Here is an 18,806-nt window from a genome sequence, read left to right as displayed (position 1 = left end):
CCCGACGCCCACATCACAAGGTTCCACCGTCCAATAGGACAGTCAGGACAATATGACGTCGCTCAAGGTCCTTAAGAGGCCAGGTGTAGAACAACCGGTTACTCCACTGTTTGGGAACACTTTATACTCAACATTTTATACCAAACACGGTTTTAGGTCAAATTCGATATTGAGACCACTGGGTTGTAGGGTCCCTAGTTTATAGATCCACTCTACCTCTTTTTTGTTAATCTGTGCCAGTGAGTCCCCCCCCGCGCCAGTGCGGCTTAACTATTTCTACACCAGCAAATTTTAAACCTTGCGGGCTTTTTCCATGCACCAATTTAAAATGTGCTGATACACTGTGGGTCATCAGGCCTTTCTTGATGTTCCGTAGATGTTCTTGTATCCTAACCTTCAACTTCCTGATAGTCCTGCCCACGTACTGGAGCCCACAAGGGCACTCCAGTACGTATATGATGCCCTCATTTTCGCATGAGCAGTTATTTCTTATGCGAAAATCAGCCCCATTCTTTTTGGATATTATAGAGTTAAGACTCCTCTGTCTTTCTCTTTGGTTACGGTTTTTACAGCCTGCACAGAATCCGCACCAGGTGAATTTTCCTACTTCCTTTTTTACCTTTATACTTACAGGGGGAATGGCACTGTGTACAAGTTTTTCTTTAATGCTGGCCGCTTTTTTGAAGATAAAAGAGGGATTCACTGGTATTATTTTTCCTATTGTCGGGTCGTTTCTTAATACTCCCCAATTCTTTTTTACCATTTTCTTGATGTTATCAGACATGGAGCAAAACTTGGTCACAAAGGAAAACCTATAATCCCTATCCTTCTTTTCCATTTTTTCCTTTGTGTGTTCCCTTCTTCCCTCCTTTTCTCTTTCCACATTTTGTATACACATATCTAGATTGGCCTCGTCGTACCCTCTTTCCACAAACCTGTTTTTGAGTACCCCACATTGTGTTCTATAGTCACTCACTTCTGTACAGTTACGGGCCATTCTCTTGAACTGACCTTTCGGTATGTTCTTGAGCCATGGGCCGTAATGACAGCTCTTCATATCAATGTAAGAATTTACATCTGTTTCTTTGAAGTATGAAGTTGTTAAAAAGCGACCATTTTCTATCCGAATACATAGATCCAAAAAATTAACACTAGTGTTACTGATCTCTCCCACAAATCGTAGGTTCCAATCGTTATTATTCAACTGGGAAATAAAGGACTCTAGTCCCTCTCTCCCTCCTTCCCACACTAGGAGACAGTCATCAATATACCTCCTCCAGAAGGTCAGTTTACCCCCTGGAGTGTCTGCTCCTAGTGTGGGAAGGATCGAGCTCTCCTCCCAAGCCCCCATAAAAATATTAGCAAAGCTGGGGGCGAATTTCGCCCCCATCGCCGTGCCAATACACTGGACATAATGTGAGTCCTTAAACCAAAAATAATTGTAATCAAGGCAGTAACTGAGGCACTCCAAAATAAAGGTTCCTTGCTGGTCTCCTATTTTTTCATCCTTTTTAATTCTGTTCTCTACCACCTCCATTCCTAATTTTTTTGGGATAACTGTATATAAGGATGCCACATCAATTGTGGCCATCCATGTATTTACAGTAGGGGGATTCAAATCTTCAATAAGGCTTAATATTCTGCAGAATCCCTCACACTTAAAAGATACAGGGTCTGTATTAAGCCTTATTGAAGATTTGAATCCCCCTACTGTAAATACATGGATGGCCACAATTGATGTGGCATCCTTATATACAGTTATCCCAAAAAAATTAGGAATGGAGGCGGTAGAGAACAGAATTAAAAAGGATGAAAAAATAGGAGACCAGCAAGGAACCTTTATTTTGGAGTGCCTCAGTTACTGCCTTGATTACAATTATTTTTGGTTTAAGGACTCACATTATGTCCAGTGTATTGGCACGGCGATGGGGGCGAAATTCGCCCCCAGCTTTGCTAATATTTTTATGGGGGCTTGGGAGGAGAGCTCGATCCTTCCCACACTAGGAGCAGACACTCCAGGGGGTAAACTGACCTTCTGGAGGAGGTATATTGATGACTGTCTCCTAGTGTGGGAAGGAGGGAGAGAGGGACTAGAGTCCTTTATTTCCCAGTTGAATAATAACGATTGGAACCTACGATTTGTGGGAGAGATCAGTAACACTAGTGTTAATTTTTTGGATCTATGTATTCGGATAGAAAATGGTCGCTTTTTAACAACTTCATACTTCAAAGAAACAGATGTAAATTCTTACATTGATATGAAGAGCTGTCATTACGGCCCATGGATCAAGAACATACCGAAAGGTCAGTTCAAGAGAATGGCCCGTAACTGTACAGAAGTGAGTGACTATAGAACACAATGTGGGGTACTCAAAAACAGGTTTGTGGAAAGAGGGTACGACGAGGCCAATCTAGATATGTGTATACAAAATGTGGAAAGAGAAAAGGAGGGAAGAAGGGAACACACAAAGGAAAAAATGGAAAAGAAGGATAGGGATTATAGGTTTTCCTTTGTGACCAAGTTTTGTTCCATGTCTGATAACATCAAGAAAATGGTAAAAAAGAATTGGGGAGTATTAAGAAACGACCCGACAATAGGAAAAATAATACCAGTGAATCCCTCTTTTATCTTCAAAAAAGCGGCCAGCATTAAAGAAAAACTTGTACACAGTGCCATTCCCCCTGTAAGTATAAAGGTGAAAAAGGAAGTAGGAAAATTCACCTGGTGCGGATTCTGTGCAGGCTGTAAAAACCGTAACCAAAGAGAAAGACAGAGGAGTCTTAACTCTATAATATCCAAAAAGAATGGGGCTGATTTTCGCATAAGAAATAACTGCTCATGCGAAAATGAGGGCATCATATATGTACTGGAGTGCCCTTGTGGGCTCCAGTACGTGGGCAGGACTATCAGGAAGTTGAAGGTTAGGATACAAGAACATCTACGGAACATCAAGAAAGGCCTGATGACCCACAGTGTATCAGCACATTTTAAATTGGTGCATGGAAAAAGCCTGCAAGGTTTAAAATTTGCTGGTGTAGAAATAGTTAAGCCGCACTGGCGCGGGGGGGACTCACTGGCACAGATTAACAAAAAAGAGGTAGAGTGGATCTATAAACTAGGGACCCTACAACCCAGTGGTCTCAATATCGAATTTGACCTAAAACCGTGTTTGGTATATAATGTTGAGTATAAAGTGTTCCCAAACAGTGGAGTAACTGGTTGTTCTACACCTGGCCTCTTAAGGACCTTGAGCGACGTCATATTGTCCTGACTGTCCTATTGGACGGTGGAACCTTGTGATGTGGGCGTCGGGGTGGAGGCGGGGTCGAGAACACCTGAGTGACGCATAACGGGGGAAGAACATCTAAGTGGCACCCCAGGAGTGGGAGGGGAACCAAGGAATAGTGGTACCTATATTGGGATAAACCGACTAATCACATATGAGAAACAGTGTTCTCACCGATGGCGCCGTTGGCTGTTCCCTACCTGACCTCTTAAGGACCTTCGAGTGACGTCACTTTGGCTTGACTGTCTGATTGAGCGGTGGAGCCCCGTGATGTGGATGTCTGGGTGGAGGATAGGTCGGGAACACCTGAGTGACGCCACGGGAGTAGGTGGAATACACCTGAAGAAACGCCCCAGAGGTGGGTGGAGAGTACAGGAACCACGTCCTCAGAGTAAGACAGAGATCAGGGTATATTATCGAGATTGTGGTTTAAATATATAACATTTGAGATATTGGATGGTATGATTAAAATATGGGATAGGAATTTCTATAAGGAGGTTTGAGATATATATTGAATATATGTAATAGCGGTAACCCGAAAGGGTAAAGAGATATATGTATTTATGTACTAACTGGCAAGAGAGAGAGAAAATCCTCTCACAGTTTTATATTGTAAATTATTTTTTTTTTTATATGTTTGAAATGTGATGGTATCAAAGGATCACTGATGGTATTCTTATTATGTATGAATTGCAAATGATGTTTTTAGAATGACGTTATGATCCGAAATTAGACCGGCCTGTGTAATGAAATCAGCTGGGCTATTTAAGAGGCTTGACTGCAAGCATGCGCAGTTATCGCCCCTGAAGAAGCAAGGTAGCGAAACCCGGGTCGGGCAGGAATGTGACGACTGATACTGATTTTTATGCCTTTTGTCTACGAACCTTTGTGAGTAGAATAAAACCTTTTTATGAAAAGAGTGTAAAGGGTGCTTCACTATTCTGCCTATTTCCTTTCAATCCTGTAGTAAAAGAGGTCTGGGGAGGACTGGATCGGGCGGGTATTGAGGAGAGGGGCTGACACCCTTTTCATTCACTGGTGATCGGGAGACACAGTCTCTAGCAGAGCGGTTCCAAAACCCTTTTGACTACCCTCTCTGGAACTGCTGGACTCAGACCTCCCATGACTCCCATAACCGAACATGACGCCTTATTTGGAAAGTTTGATGGGCCATCATATATTCGTATGATTTTGTTGTATCTACCATTCCGATAATCTCCTGTAGATCAGGGATATTGTTGCTATTCCAATTCCTTGTGATTGCTAGCTTGGTGGCAAGCAATAGGTGCAAAATGATAACCCTAGACTTAAGTGGGATTTTATCCAGATCTATCAATAGCAGGGCAAGGGCTGGGTCCGGAGAAATCTGATATCCAGCAATCCCAGATATTTTAGTGAATACTTACGTCCAAAGAGAATATATCCCTGGGCAAGCCCAAAGTATGTGTGACAATGTCCCATTGCAACCGCAACCTCTCCAACACTTCACACTTGTGTTCGGGAAGAACGCATGTAGCCTGACCGGGGTATAGTACCATCTAAGTGTAGTTTTGATGTAAGCTTCTAGGTGCGAGGAGCATTTGAGAGTGGAAATAGCAAGCTTGTTTGCAGCTGACCATTGCGCAGGAGTAAATGTTTGTTTTAGATCTGCCTCCCATGCTAGGAGTGGAGCTTTTTTAATAAACCGGTCTTTATCTCCTACTGTCCTAATACCTCTGTTTCTCCACAACCTCAGGTTCAGATCTGGGGTCAGATATTGGAGAGATTCAATTGGGGTGAGATGCGCCATTGATATAGGTGTATCTCGTCCTTTTTTGTGGTACGTTTTCCACAAAGCTAGAGATGTGGAGACATAATATGCGGGTTGAAGGCCTATATAGCAATCATGCAGTGCGGCCATGAGTAGGGCACGTAAGTTGCGGCCTGGGATTTGTGATTGCTCTATATGCACCCAATGTTTCCCCATTTCTCCTTTCCACCACTCCTTTAGCTGATTGATTCTGGAAGCTAGGTAGTAATCATAAAGATTGGGCAAACCTAAGCCCCCGCTTCTTTTATGTCTATACATAATACTTCTAGCAACTCTCGGTCTGGCCTTATTCCAAATGAAGGCGTTTAACATTTTATTGGCTAAATTAAAAAAGGACACCGGAACTGGAATGGGGATAGTACGGAATATATATAATAACTTTGGGAGTGTGTGTTGTTGAAAAGCTGCAATACGTCCCAGCCAGGATAATTCTGATTTGGCCATATTATTAAGCTCTGGTTGGAGCGACTGCAAGAGGGTGGGGGGGAGTTGGCTTTGTATAATTCTTGAGGGGTGGCTGTCACTTTAAAACCCAGGTATTGAACCATGGATTTCTGCTAATCTAATGAGAATTCCTCTTTCATCTGGGATAAGATTGTTTCTGGGATCCCCAGTGGGAGGGCTTGGGATTTACTTTCATTGATTTTGTAATATGAAAGAGCCCCCTAAGAACGAATGATGTCCATTACTACCTTCAAGGACACCCAGGGGTTTGTTAAGGACAAAATTATGTCGTCCGCGTACATAGATATGCAATGTTGTCTGTCTCCAATTCGTACTCCCTCCACACCGTTCGTCTGACGGATTGCTTGCGCCAATGGGTCTAGGGATAATATAAATATTAGGGGCGACAGGGGGCATCCCTGTCTCGTGCCATTAGACAGTGCAAACGGATCAGATAATACCCCATTTGCTAACACTCGGGCCGAAAGGTTAGAGTAAAGAACCCGTATGGCTTGTAATATGGACTCTGGAAGACCCATCCTGTGGAGTACAGAGAAGACAAACGACCAGTTAACTCAGTCGAAAGCCTTCTCGGCATCCAGGGTGACCAACACCGTCGGTATTCTGGTTCGATTAACAAAGTCAATCAAGTTCAGTACTCTCCTTGAGTTATCCGTAATTTGGCGCCCCTTCACAAACCCCACTTGATCTGTGGCCACTAGGGTGGGGATAATATCAGCTAATCGGGTTGCTAAAATCTTTGCATAGATAAAGGTCTGTGTTAAGTAAGGAGATGGGCGGAAGTTTTGTGGAATTGAAGGATCTTTCCCGGGTTTGGGCAGAGTCACAATAACCGCCTCTAGCATTTCCTTAGGCATTTTCCCCGTTGTCATGGCACGAGACAGGGCTGCATGAAGATGCGGGAGCAGACAATCAGAGAAGATTTTGTAGTAGGAGTTTGGGAGCCGGGACTTTTATGATGTGGCAAGCCAGTTATTACTCTAGAGATTTCCTCCTGAGAGATGGGAGCACAGAGGGATTCGCTTTGGGCTTTATCCAAGGAGGGAATTGTTAATGAACTCAGAAAGTTATCTATATCACCGGGGGAAGCGGGGATGAAACCTGGTTCCTCCTTTAAATTGTACAGTTGGGAGTAGTAAGACATGAATCTGTTAGCTATAGCCTTCGGATCGTATAATTTGTATTATTTAGAGGGGTCCCAAAAGAATGCTATCTTTGATTTTCAAGGCCCTTGCCTTTACCCGGTTTGCTAGCAACCTCCCTGCTTTATTGGCCTGTGAATAGTATCTGGCTTTAGTCTTTTTAAGAGAGAGCTCGTATGTGTGCAAAAAACTTTCTCTAAGTTGAAGTCTAAGGAGTCTGAGCTTTTCAGAAAGTTCTAACGACGGGGAAGTCTTATTTTGTGCTTCTGCAGTTAGAATTTGCGTTATAAGGTAGGTCTGGTGTTTCTCCCTCAATTTTTTGTGCCTATGACTCAACTTCAGTAAAATGCCCCTAATATACACCTTATGAGCTGTCCATACTACGGTGGAATCTGGCACAGAGTCAGCATTGAATTTAAAGTATTCCTTTAAGGCAGCAGACACCTCAGATTGATACTTAGTATTAGCCAGTATGAATTCGTTAGCCCTCCATATCGGGTTTGGAGGGGTGACAAACTCCTCTGCCAATTCTATCGACACTGGAGCATGATCCGACCAAGTAATTGTCCCAATAGAGGAACGTACGGATGCAGCCAGGGAAACCCTGTCTACTAGAATCAAATCAATGCAGGAGTAGGATTGATGTGCAGGTGAGTAGTATGAAAAATCCCTTTTGGATGCATGGTGAATGCGCCAGACATCAAACAGGGAGTTAGCTAATAATGACGGAGCAAGAGAAGTAGAACAAGTTCTCGCGACAGAGGAGAAGTCTTGATATGGGTCAGGAACCAGATTAAAATCCCCACAGATGATAACTCTGCCTTCCTTCAGGGACTGTACTCTTTTAAAGAGCTTGTTTAGAAAACGGATAGGCCGGATATTCGGGGCATATACTCCCACTAGTGTGTAAATGACATTATTTATAGAGCATACGTGTATAATATAACGTCCCCCTGCATCTACAACTGTAGTCTTCTCTGTGTGTGCCACTGAATTTCGAATCGCTAAAAGCACTCCCCTTTTTTTGCCTAAACCATGGGAATGAATCAAGGTCGGGAAAGCTGGGTGTTTTAACCTCCCTACGTCTGCCTCCACTATGTGTGTCTCTTGTGCACAAAAAAATCACATTTGATCGAAAGAGCTTCCCTCCACATCATCCGTCTCTTGAATGGACTGTTTAAGCCCCTGACATTTAAGGATCTTACTTTCAAAACCATCTTGGTGGATGTATAGTTGCCAATGAGAAATCGCTCAGATGATGTAGAGGGAACCGCACATCAACACATTGCAGTTCAATCGAACGTATGGTGAAATAGGGACACAACTTAAAGAAAAAATACAGATAAATAAATATGAACATTAACATTATGAACCAGAACTGGCTGCCCAGGTATTGGGGCAGTAATGAAATAGCACAAGGGTTAAAACTCAAAACCCCTTGCGATCTTTGTGGGGGGAAAACAGTCATGCCTACCACAAGGAGGATCCAAGAAGGTAGAACAAATCCCCGCTCCTGCTGGATGCAGGATATGTAAAAGAACCCCTCAGCTGTGTTTCTTCTGACGGCGACTTTCTAATCGGTGCCACTCTCCATCTTCTGGTAGATGTTGGTGTTGTTTTGCAGAAGGAACTTCAGCCACTGTGATATTCAAGGTGGCTAGTACAGCTTTTCCCTCTTCTACCGAGCGTATAACCACTACAGCTCAATTTTTTTGGACTAGCAATTTTACAGGGTAACCCCAACAGTATGGGATGGAGTGTGACCTCAGTGCTAGGGTAATGGGAGCTAGCGTACGATGTAGTTGTAAGGTGGCTATGGATAGGTCCGCAAAAAGCTTCACTTGTTGATACGGATCCGGTAAGGCATCCATTTTCCTTGCCGCCGCCAGGGTTTCTTCTTTGGCATGGAAGAAATGCAAACGGGCTAAAACATCCCATGGTGTGTCATCAGGTAAGTGCTTTGGTTTAGCAATTCTGTGGGCCCGATCGATAATGAGATCCTGCTCGGTGCAGTTAGGCAGAAGAGGTTTGATCAGCCTTTTAATGTAGATCTGGAGATCCGTAGCCTGGACAGTCTCTGGCACTCCACGCAGTTTCAGATTGTTTCTGCGGGATCGGTCTTCCAAATCCGCCACTTTCGCTCGGAGGTATGAGATTTCCTCCGATTGGGCATCGTGTGAGTCTATCAGGCTGTTGTGTGACTCAGCGAATTCACCCATCTTTTGCTCGACATGCTGAACTCTATTTCCCAAGTCAGTGACAGATGTTTGGATAGGCACGATTAGCTGTGACATATGAGTAGTGACCGAATGATTAAAGGCCAAAAACATGTCCTTTAGTAGAATGCTGGAGGCAGGTTTGTCGTCCGTTGGGAAATTGCGAAGCACCTCTTTCAAGGTGTCGGTGTCTTTTAGGCCTTGGCATCCACCGGCTTCATGTTCTACTGCCACGGGATCTTGTAGCCTAGGTCTCTGCTTCGCCAGACTTGTAGTAGGGGACCGCAGCGCCGCAAGGTTGCCCGGGGATACACTATTGTGCCCCGTCTTGTCTCCTTTAGTGTTAATCATGCTCTCACCCATCTAGGTATGTCGCGGGGAACCTCGAGGGCTCTGTTGTTGCGAGCTTCCATCTTCTGAGGCTCAAGGAGAGCAGACATTTGCCGAGGATGTTGCGCTGGAGGAGGGCTCTGCATGCAGGTTTCGTGTGCCGGCGCCATCTTTGTCCCGATCTTGGCCAAAGAAAAATCCCAGCTTACCCTGCTTCTTCATGCTTCGTTTTCTTCTAGTCATCATCAGGGATGGTTCCGGTACCAGTTGGCACAGAGAGTTAAGGTTAGAGAGCGAATATAGGGTTCTGCTAGACTGGAACGCTTTGCTGGAGCAGGAGCTCTGAATTCAAGCGGCCATACTCCTCGGCTTTGCGGCCACGCCACCTGCCCAGACCCTTTAAATGTTGATCTCATATGTGCAGATTTCCACCTGTTAAAGCATAGCCATATTTTGAAATTAGTGTAATGCAAATTTATATGAATGAGATTGAACTACTGATCAAAGAGGTTCTAATTTTTTATGCATTCTACTTTTGATTGATAGCTGTGGCTCTGTACAAGTTAATAGCATATTAGCCTCAATCAGCAGAGAGAGGAAGATGGAAAGAGAGCCAGCCTCAGTAACAGCGGATAAATGGACACTGAACTGTGCTTGGGATAGCCTCCTCAACTCCCTCGCCCCCAAGACCTGTATCATCCACTGCTTTCCTGTATGTGTGTTCGGTGAGATCATTCACTCAGTCACCACTGGAGGCAGGGTACTTAAAAGAGAGCCTAGGAGACAGGAGTGTGAAGGAGCTTGTGGTTGGCTCTGGATTTCATCGAGTCTTCTGGGAAAATGGTTGGAGCAGCAGGCTGTGATCGTCAGAATAGTTAATCAATATCTGATCGTGGGGTACAACTTTTGAAGAGACCATGCCTCTCCAATGAACACTGAGGCCTTTTCCTAGGCCAGTGAAGTCACATTAATGGGTCACATGACGAAGGCACAGCTCAGTCCTATTCAACTGAATGGGCCTGTGCTGTAATACAAAGCACAGCCACTGCAATGTACAGTGCTGTGCTAGCTTACGCTGTGAGGAGGCCATGGCGCTCACTGGAGCACAGTGGCCTCTTTAAATTGTTGATCGTGGGGGTTTCAGGAGTCGAACACCCAGTAATATAGATATTGATGCGCTAACCTGAGGAAAAGCTTTCAGTATTGTAATGTTAAAGAGACAGAAAGTGGAGCTAATTGATAAGAGTTTGCTGTGTTAGCTCCTTCTGCACTGCTAGGGCCAAGCTCAGGACTCCAAATGGAGAGATTCCGTATATCTTTATGCATGTGTGTCCCAGTATAGTTTAAAGGGGCTTGGTTAGCTGGCCTACATTTGTATGAGGCAGTCCTGCTCTGACTGCTCCCCTCCTGTTACCGATAGCAGAGGTCTGGCCAGCTGGATTAGGACCATGGTCTGCTGCCAGTTGAGCACCCCTGGAATATATGATGTATGAAATACAAATTATTTCCTATGTTCTTACTTTGACTTCTTACTCCCTATCTGCTGCTATGCCTACAATAAAAATTGCTTTATATGGGTGTGTTGCCAATTTCTTATGCACCCATATATGTTATGTTTTGGTAACACATTAAATGGGTTTTCCACTCGAGAAATTAGTGAACTATTCTCTACATAGGTTAGCAATTAAAGATCAGTCAGCTGATTTCAGCAGCTGCTCAAGTCAATTATTAAACAGTAGATGGAGCAGGAGGTAAAAGGCTCTGTCTACATTCTGTCGGTGTAGTATACTGCAGCTCAGCTTTCATTCATTTGGACCACGAAGGATGATAGGTCATGAATATCTAAAGTGGAATGACCCTTTTAAGGTAAATTACAAGCAGCCAAAATAAAATAAGGAAATATTTAACTAAACAGTAATTTAAAGGCGTTTTCCTGAGACTTAAATACTAACAGATTTAAAGGCTATGTGCACCTTTGGAGGCAACTTATGTTTATTGTTGCATTTTACTGATTTTTGGCTAAAAGTCAGATTTTCAATTGGCCTTTTTTTTAAATATTGAGCCATTCTGTCACAGGTGTTAACTGTTTTTCTAGCTGTGTGACTGGTGCTTTCCTTTTCACTTTGGGCCTGTCATCTAATAAACCTTATCTCTAAACTTATTACTAAGAGGTCATAAACACTTATTTAAGCCACATTCTTATTAGTAAGATAAGGATTGAGGTTTTATAATGTCAGAGAACGGAGATAAGGAGTCCATCTGCTCCCCATATGTCGGAAAAGATCGAAAATCCGCAGGCTGCTACTATAGCATCTCAGCTATGTACACAAAAAAAAAACTCAGTATTTTTAATAAATACCAATTGAAAAAATGATTTTTAGCTCAAAATACATGCAATTCAATAATAAATAAAATGCCCCAAAGGACCTTTCACCAGTTTTTATTTTATAAAAGTGATATCTCACACTGTAGCCCATGTTCCCTAGGTGTTATATCGCAAAAAGTTTTCATGATATGCTCCTCTGTTGCGCTGCTGTTCGTTCTGTTTATGCGCCCTGTATGCTAATTAATAGCATCGGACCAGGGAGGAGGAGACAACATCTTTTCTCAGTGGGCGTCTCTTCTATCTGGCTGTGGCCCTGTCCAATCACAGCAGAGCACATCACAGCCAGGGAGAAGATGAGATGTTTTTTCTCAATGGCTGATTGGACAGCGCCACAGCCAGATATAAAAGACGCCCGCTGAGAAAAGCTGTCTCCTCCTCCCTGTTCCGATGCTATTAATTAGCATACAGGGCACCTAAACAGAACGAGGGGCACATTGGCGCAATGGAGGAGCATATAATGAAAAAAATTTGCGATATAACACCTAGGGAACATGGGCTACATTGTGAGGTATCACTTTTATATAGTAAAAACTGGTTAAAGGTCCTCTTTAAATACTGATACTGACCTATCCTGTTGATAGGTCATCAGTATCTGATCTGTGGAGTCCGACACCCGAGACCCTCTCCAATCAGTTGTTTGAGAAGGCAGTGGCTCTTGCAGTAACATGGTGGCCTTCTCTGAACTTTCCCTAGACCAAGGAACGGCATGTTCATCTGTCACATGGCCTAGGCGCAGCTCAACTCCATAGAAGTGAATGGGGCTGATCTGCGATACCAAGCACAGCCGCTGTACAATGTATGGCGCTGTATTTGGTAAGCTGTGAGAATGCTGCAACTCTCACAAGAGCGCCGGGGCCTTCTCAAATGCTGATCGGTGGAGGTCCCGGGTGTCGGATCCCCACCGATCAGATCCAGAGGATAGGTCATCAGTATTTAAATCTTGGAAAACCCTATTAAGACAGAAATATTTACCCTTATGTGTTATTCCAAAAAAGTCAAATTTTTATGTGAACATTAAGGCATCTGAAGGTCTTCACTTTGAAAGTTATTATGTCATAAATTATTTGCTGTGCTTTGCCAAAATTTACATATATACCTTTTTTTTATTTAGGATTCGTCCCCAAAGTAGTAAAGAACAGGCTGAAGGGTGTCATGTATGTACATGGGTTTTCCCTGGAGAACCCCAGATACTTTTGGGTAAGGACAAGGCGTTCACTTATGATTATGTGTTTGACATGGACACTGAACAGGTCAACGTCTACGATACTTGTGCACGTGGCTTGGTGGAGGGTTGCTTCCAGGGATACAATGCAACAGTTCTGGCATATGGTCAGGTAAATATGACTTTCGCTGTTTGACTATGATTTTCTCCACTTTATATTTTTATTATTTCTCCTGTTACAAGGTCTCTGGTCCCTTAAACTCACATACTTGGCCAGGGACAGGGGCAGATTTGCACAAAAAACTGGTGTACTTGCACTGCATTTATCAAGTGCTTTAGACACTTTTCTAACCTTTTACACTTTATCTGATGAAAAAGCTTCTTGGAAAGGGGTGTAGCTTAACTGGAAATGGGGCATTGCTTAAAGGGAACCTGTCACCAGTTTTATGGTGTCCTAACTAAGGGCAACATAAATAAGTGACTGATTCTCTTCAAAATGCTGGGTCACTTTCTTTAATTGACCCAGTCAATCTGCCAACATCTTGTATTGAAAAGCTCCAGCTGATAATGATGAGTCATGAATATTCATGAGCTCCTGACTCTCCCCGCCTACCTGCTGCTGAATGACTGTTATTTTCCATACGAATCAGCAGCAGGTGGGCAGGGGAGTGGCTATAGCTCTGAATTAAATATACGCTGGACTCAAATCAGCTCATTAGCATGCGGCATCTTTGTGTGTATATTATGAGGTAACCATCTGTCACACCAGTAAGTGAATACATCTAAGGTACTTTTTAGTAGTTAATGATTGTATATAATTAGTTAGATTATAATCAAATATCCACATTACAGGTTCCCTTTAAATGCACATGAATGCACCAAAAAATGCACCAACATTTTGGGACATTTTTGAAGCAAAACTAAGAAAACATACAGATGGCGTAAACTTAGTCTAAACAGTCTGAAGATGAGTTATCATCCAGCATCAGCTATTTTGATAGTTTAACTTAGTTTTAGACAGTATTTATAAATCTGCGCCTTAGTGTCTTCCACTCACACACCACCACCCCTTTTCACTCACTCTGTTGGCTGTGTTTTGAGACTTACTCTTCTCCAACTATACCTGTGGCTTGGGATAGCTCATTGCTTCCCATGGTTTCCAGTACCACTTTTACCCTGATGACACAGAAATTTGCCTCTCTAGCCTAGATGTTACCTTTCTGCTATCCAGACTTTCATAGTTTTTATCAGCTGTATCTCCCTTCTACTGTTCCTGCTTTCTAAAACTCAGCAAGAATACAACTGAATTAATCTTTTCCACTTTTCGTTCAACTACCCAGGAGAATTGTCAATTATGGTTCCACACTTTCCCCAGTTTCAGAATTCCACTGGCTTGGGTTAAATGGGTTGTCCAGGTTCAGAGCTGAACCTGAACATATACAGTACAGACCAAAAGTTTGGACACACCTCATTCGAAGAGTTTTCTTTATTTTCATGACTATGAAAATTGTAGATTCACACTGAAGGCATCAAAACTATGAATTAACACGTGGAATTATATACATAACAAACAAGTGTGAAACAACTGAAAATATGTCATATTCTAGGTTTTTCAAAGTAGCCACCTTTTGCTTTGATTACTGCTTTGCACACTCTTGGCATTCTCTTAATGAGCTTCAAGAGGTAGTCCCCTGAAATGGTTTTCACTTCACAGGTGTGCCCTGTCAGGTTTAATAAGTGGGATTTCTTGCCTTATAAATGGGGTTGGGACCATCAGTTGCGTTGAGGAGAATTCAGGTGGATACACAGCTGATAGTCCTACTGAATAGACTGTTAGAATTTGTATTATGGCAAGAAAAAAGCAGCTAAGTAAAGAAAAATGAGTGGCCATCATTACTTTAAGAAATGAAGGTCAGTCAGTCAGCCGAAAAATTGGGAAAACTTTGAAAGTAAGGGCTATTTGACCATGAAGGAGAGTGATGGGGTGCTGCGCCAGATGACCTGGCCTCCACAGTCACCGGACCTGAACCCAATTGAGATGGTTTGGGGTGAGATGGACCGCAGAGTGAAGGCAAAAGGGCCAACAAGTGCTAAGCATCTCTGGGAACTCCTTCAAGACTGTTGGAAGACCATTTTAGGTGACTACCTCTTGAAGCTCATCAAGAGAATGCCAAGAGTGTGCAAAGCAGTAATCAAAGCAAAAGGTGGCTACTTTAAAGAACCTAGAATATGACATATTTTCAGTTGTTTCACACTTGTTTGTTATGTATATAATTCCACATGTGCTAATTCATAGTTTTGATGCCTTCATAGTCATGAAAATAAAGAAAACTCTTTGAATGAGAAGGTGTGTCCAAACTTTTGGTCTGTACTGTACCCATTTTCACCCAGGCAGCCCCCGTCATGAGCATTGGAGCATTTCATGCTCCGATGCTCTCCTTTGCCTTGTGCTGAATTGCACAGGGCAAAGGCATTTTCTGGAGATCTGGTGACGTACCGGGCTCTCCATGGGGAAAGCCAGGCGGAGACTTCCACGTATCAGTGAACCTAGTGACGTTACTTGCACTTATGGGCGGGCTTTAGCGCTGCCCTAACATGTAAAATGGCTAGGACAGCGCTAAAGCCCGCCCATCAGAGCCGGTGACGTCACCGGCAACACTGCTAGGCAGAAGCCGCTTTCTTAAGCTTCGTTCACATCACTGTTCAGCCTTTCCGTTCTCCCTAAACGGGGCAGGAGAACAGAAAGGCTGAATGGTGATGTGAACAAAGCCTTAGTAGTGTAAAAGTATAAACAAAAAGCCCTTGCCCTGCGTAATACAGCGCAGGGCAAGGGACGTTCGATGCTCATGTCAAAGGGGCTGGAGGGAGAAAGCAGGGGTTATGTCCGAGTTCAGCTCTGAACCTGGACAACCCCTTTAAATTTTATTCTCCCCTGTTTTTTAAACTGAACATCCAATCAGTTACCACCTTCTACCCTTAACACATCGAAAACGATTCTCAAATGTGCTCTTACCTCCTCCTTGTTGAAACAAGAATGCTAGTGCATGCCCTCATCATCTCCTACTGTGGGTATTACAACATTGTTCTGTGTGGCTTTGCATCTTACACCCTATCAGTCTATTCTCAACTCTTTTGGCTGGTAAATACACATTTCCCTGTTCCCATCACTGGTTTCCTTTGCTTAATGAATTCATTTAACAATGACATACTGAATTATTCTTTGTTGTCTTATCTGCTCCTTATACAGTCTTCACCAAAATTTCTTCTTTGCATTCCCCATAATCTTGAACTTGCTACCCCAACACATCTATTGTATTTGTTTTTCTTATGTTTTCCATACCTTTTACTGCATTTCTAACAATCTGTGTTTTTCTTTTACATGATTTTAATGGTTTCAGACAGGTGCAGGAAAAACATATACAATGGGCAGTGGGTTTGATCTTTCAGTTAGTGAATCAGAGCTTGGTATCATTCCTCGTGCTGTCCGACAACTTTTTGGTACAATCCAGGAGCGGGTAGTTGCATCTCGTGCACGTGGGCTTCCGGAACCAATATTCAAAATCAGTGCGCAATTTCTAGAGGTGAGATCATCACTGTACACATATGGATATTCAGCTCTTATTGACTCTGGTTTGGGGCAAGCATTTAGCATGAAGGCATTTTCATGTATATTGTTAAGATTCATTTTTTTTTACTGTAAATCTATATTGGTAGAAAAGGATCAAGGTCTGGCAGAAAATCTAGGTAATTTAAAGAGTGCAAAACAAGGGCAGCACAGCAAAAAGGGCAGCAAGGAAATTAGTATGGTAGGGTGCCAGCGACTGTGGGGGTGATCCACCCACAATACTTACAAAAATTGATAAACTCCACGGCACATCCAGAGGTAGAAAAAGTAACAAAAATGTTTATTCACCAGACATACAGCAACGTTTCAATCCTCTCAGTGGGATCTTTCTCAAGCAAATGGTGATAACAAAGTGGTGCTCACATATAGGGGCATATATACACACCCACAAACCAATCAATCAGCAAAGGTAATCAATGTAAAACAGTGTAAAAAACATAGAAGATCAATACATGTACATACATAACTTTAGTATAAAAGTGTAATAAATGCAGTGAAGATATAAATAAAGTGAATTCATAATATAGAAATGTTCAAAGATCCTAATACGGACAAAATTGCTAAAGTGTAATAATTATCAAATCACATGCATCTTTGGAAAACCCATGTGAACATAGTTAAAATCAATAATTGGAGAGAGGGGCAAGTTGTAGGGTACTAACCAGCATGAGAACATCTCGTCTGTCTGAGCCATCTTCCAGTGTGGACTGCGCATGTCAGAAAACAGTGTTGAGTCACCCAATGTGACGTAACCACCCGACGTCAGTTGGCTCCGATCACATGACTCACTAGACACTTTCAAAGCACACCTCCAAAGGTCCTTGCAGCAAGAGTTAAGAAACTAACATGCAGCAAAAGATCCTGGAGGTTCATCAATACATGTGACCACATATATTGGTCACATGATCGGACATTTACAAGACAGACTGGATATACTATGATATAATAACTGCAATATGGCGGTTTAACTCTGCTTTTTTATATAGTGACACATTATAAATCAATAAGGTGTATTAAATAAGTGTGGACGGTTATGTTGCGATTCACCTCTTTTGAACAGACATAAAAGTATTGTAAGCGTTGCAAGCAAATTGGGAGTTATGGAAGCCGTTGCAGAAAGACATCCTGGATTTAATTAGGGCCAACCGATGCCGCGCCAACAGCCACGATGGATCCTGGTGTCACAGACATCTAGTCCAAAATCTTGTCAGAGAGTTTGGACATTCGTGCCATCTGTGACTATTATAAAGGACAAGATTATAAAAAGGATAACCATCTAGCGGACAATCAACTACTGATCGTGGGGCCCCACACATGTGGTGTAGGGTCCCCGGTCAATTTGCTCAGTGGGTATCAAACTGCATAACAGTAAGATCACAACACAGCAAGACGATCATCCCAATAGATATTCGAGGACCACACTATTCAAATAGTATCATGGACCCCGCATATATACGCCTCCATCCCCAACTTGCCTCAACCGCATAGGATTTTTTTGTTTTTACTATAAAGGGAATCACAAAAATACCCCCACACATGATATATACAAACATGTCACATATAAACAAAGCTCAAATTGTCAACTTAGGACCCTTAATCTTGATAGACTGTAGATGATCAAATGCTGGTCAGGCCACCCCCTCAATCTCCACTTGCCAACTAAAAGGAAAAGAAAATTTAGTTTGCAAAGAAATACATTAGTATATCATGCAAGAAGCACTTAGAAAAAGGAATAAGAGAGAAAGAAAGATTAATGCCTTCAAGGGGTGTAAGGGAAAGGGGGGAGGGGGGGGGGGGGAAGGGGGGGGGAGTTCAGTTAAGAATCCACAGTCTGTATTCGACATTAACCCATAAGGCTTTCAATGTATTTAATTCAGTAATCCAATGTATTCCCTCTTTTTCAATAGCAGGTTTCTATTACCTCCCCTTCGAGGAATAGGAATATGATCTAAAAGCATACATCTCAGGTCGCTCTCTTTGTGGTCACAATCAGTGAAGTGTTTGGATACAGGAAGGTCCATTCGTTTTTTCCGAATGGTGTATCTATGCTGGATACATCTAGTTTTAAAGTCCAAGGATGTTTCACCCACATACAAAAAATTGCAGGGGCACCATAACACATAAATAACAAAAGTCGAATCGCAAGTCAAAAAATGTCTAATTTTGTACCTCCTAGTGGTGGAAGGATGTATGAATGTGTCCCCCTTGTAAATGTATCTACACACCTGCGACAGGGGAAACATCCCATCTTTGGCACCCGTAGGAAGCTCTGTGTATTCTTTTTTTGTGTACCAACATCAGTGTGTACCACTTTATCCCTTATATTGCTCGGTCTCCTGTATGATAGTAAAGGGGGGGAGATTTTAACTCCTCAATATTAGTG

General features: G+C 42.7%; 1 protein-coding gene across 1 annotated transcript in view; it reads left to right on the top strand.

Annotated features, from left to right (window-relative positions):
- Positions 1 to 18,806, top strand: part of KIF21B (kinesin family member 21B) — a 1,425,990-nt gene that overhangs the window by 66,394 nt on the left and 1,340,790 nt on the right. The window contains exons 2-3 of the mRNA XM_040424150.1: positions 12,748 to 12,970; positions 16,197 to 16,379. Coding sequence (XP_040280084.1) covers positions 12,748 to 12,970; positions 16,197 to 16,379 — 406 coding nt within the window. The remainder of the gene's footprint in view (positions 1 to 12,747; positions 12,971 to 16,196; positions 16,380 to 18,806) is intronic.

Source organism: Bufo bufo, chromosome 3 (genome assembly GCF_905171765.1).
Source record: "Bufo bufo chromosome 3, aBufBuf1.1, whole genome shotgun sequence".
NCBI lineage: Eukaryota > Metazoa > Chordata > Amphibia > Anura > Bufonidae > Bufo > Bufo bufo.
This window is presented reverse-complemented; position numbering and strand designations above follow the sequence as displayed.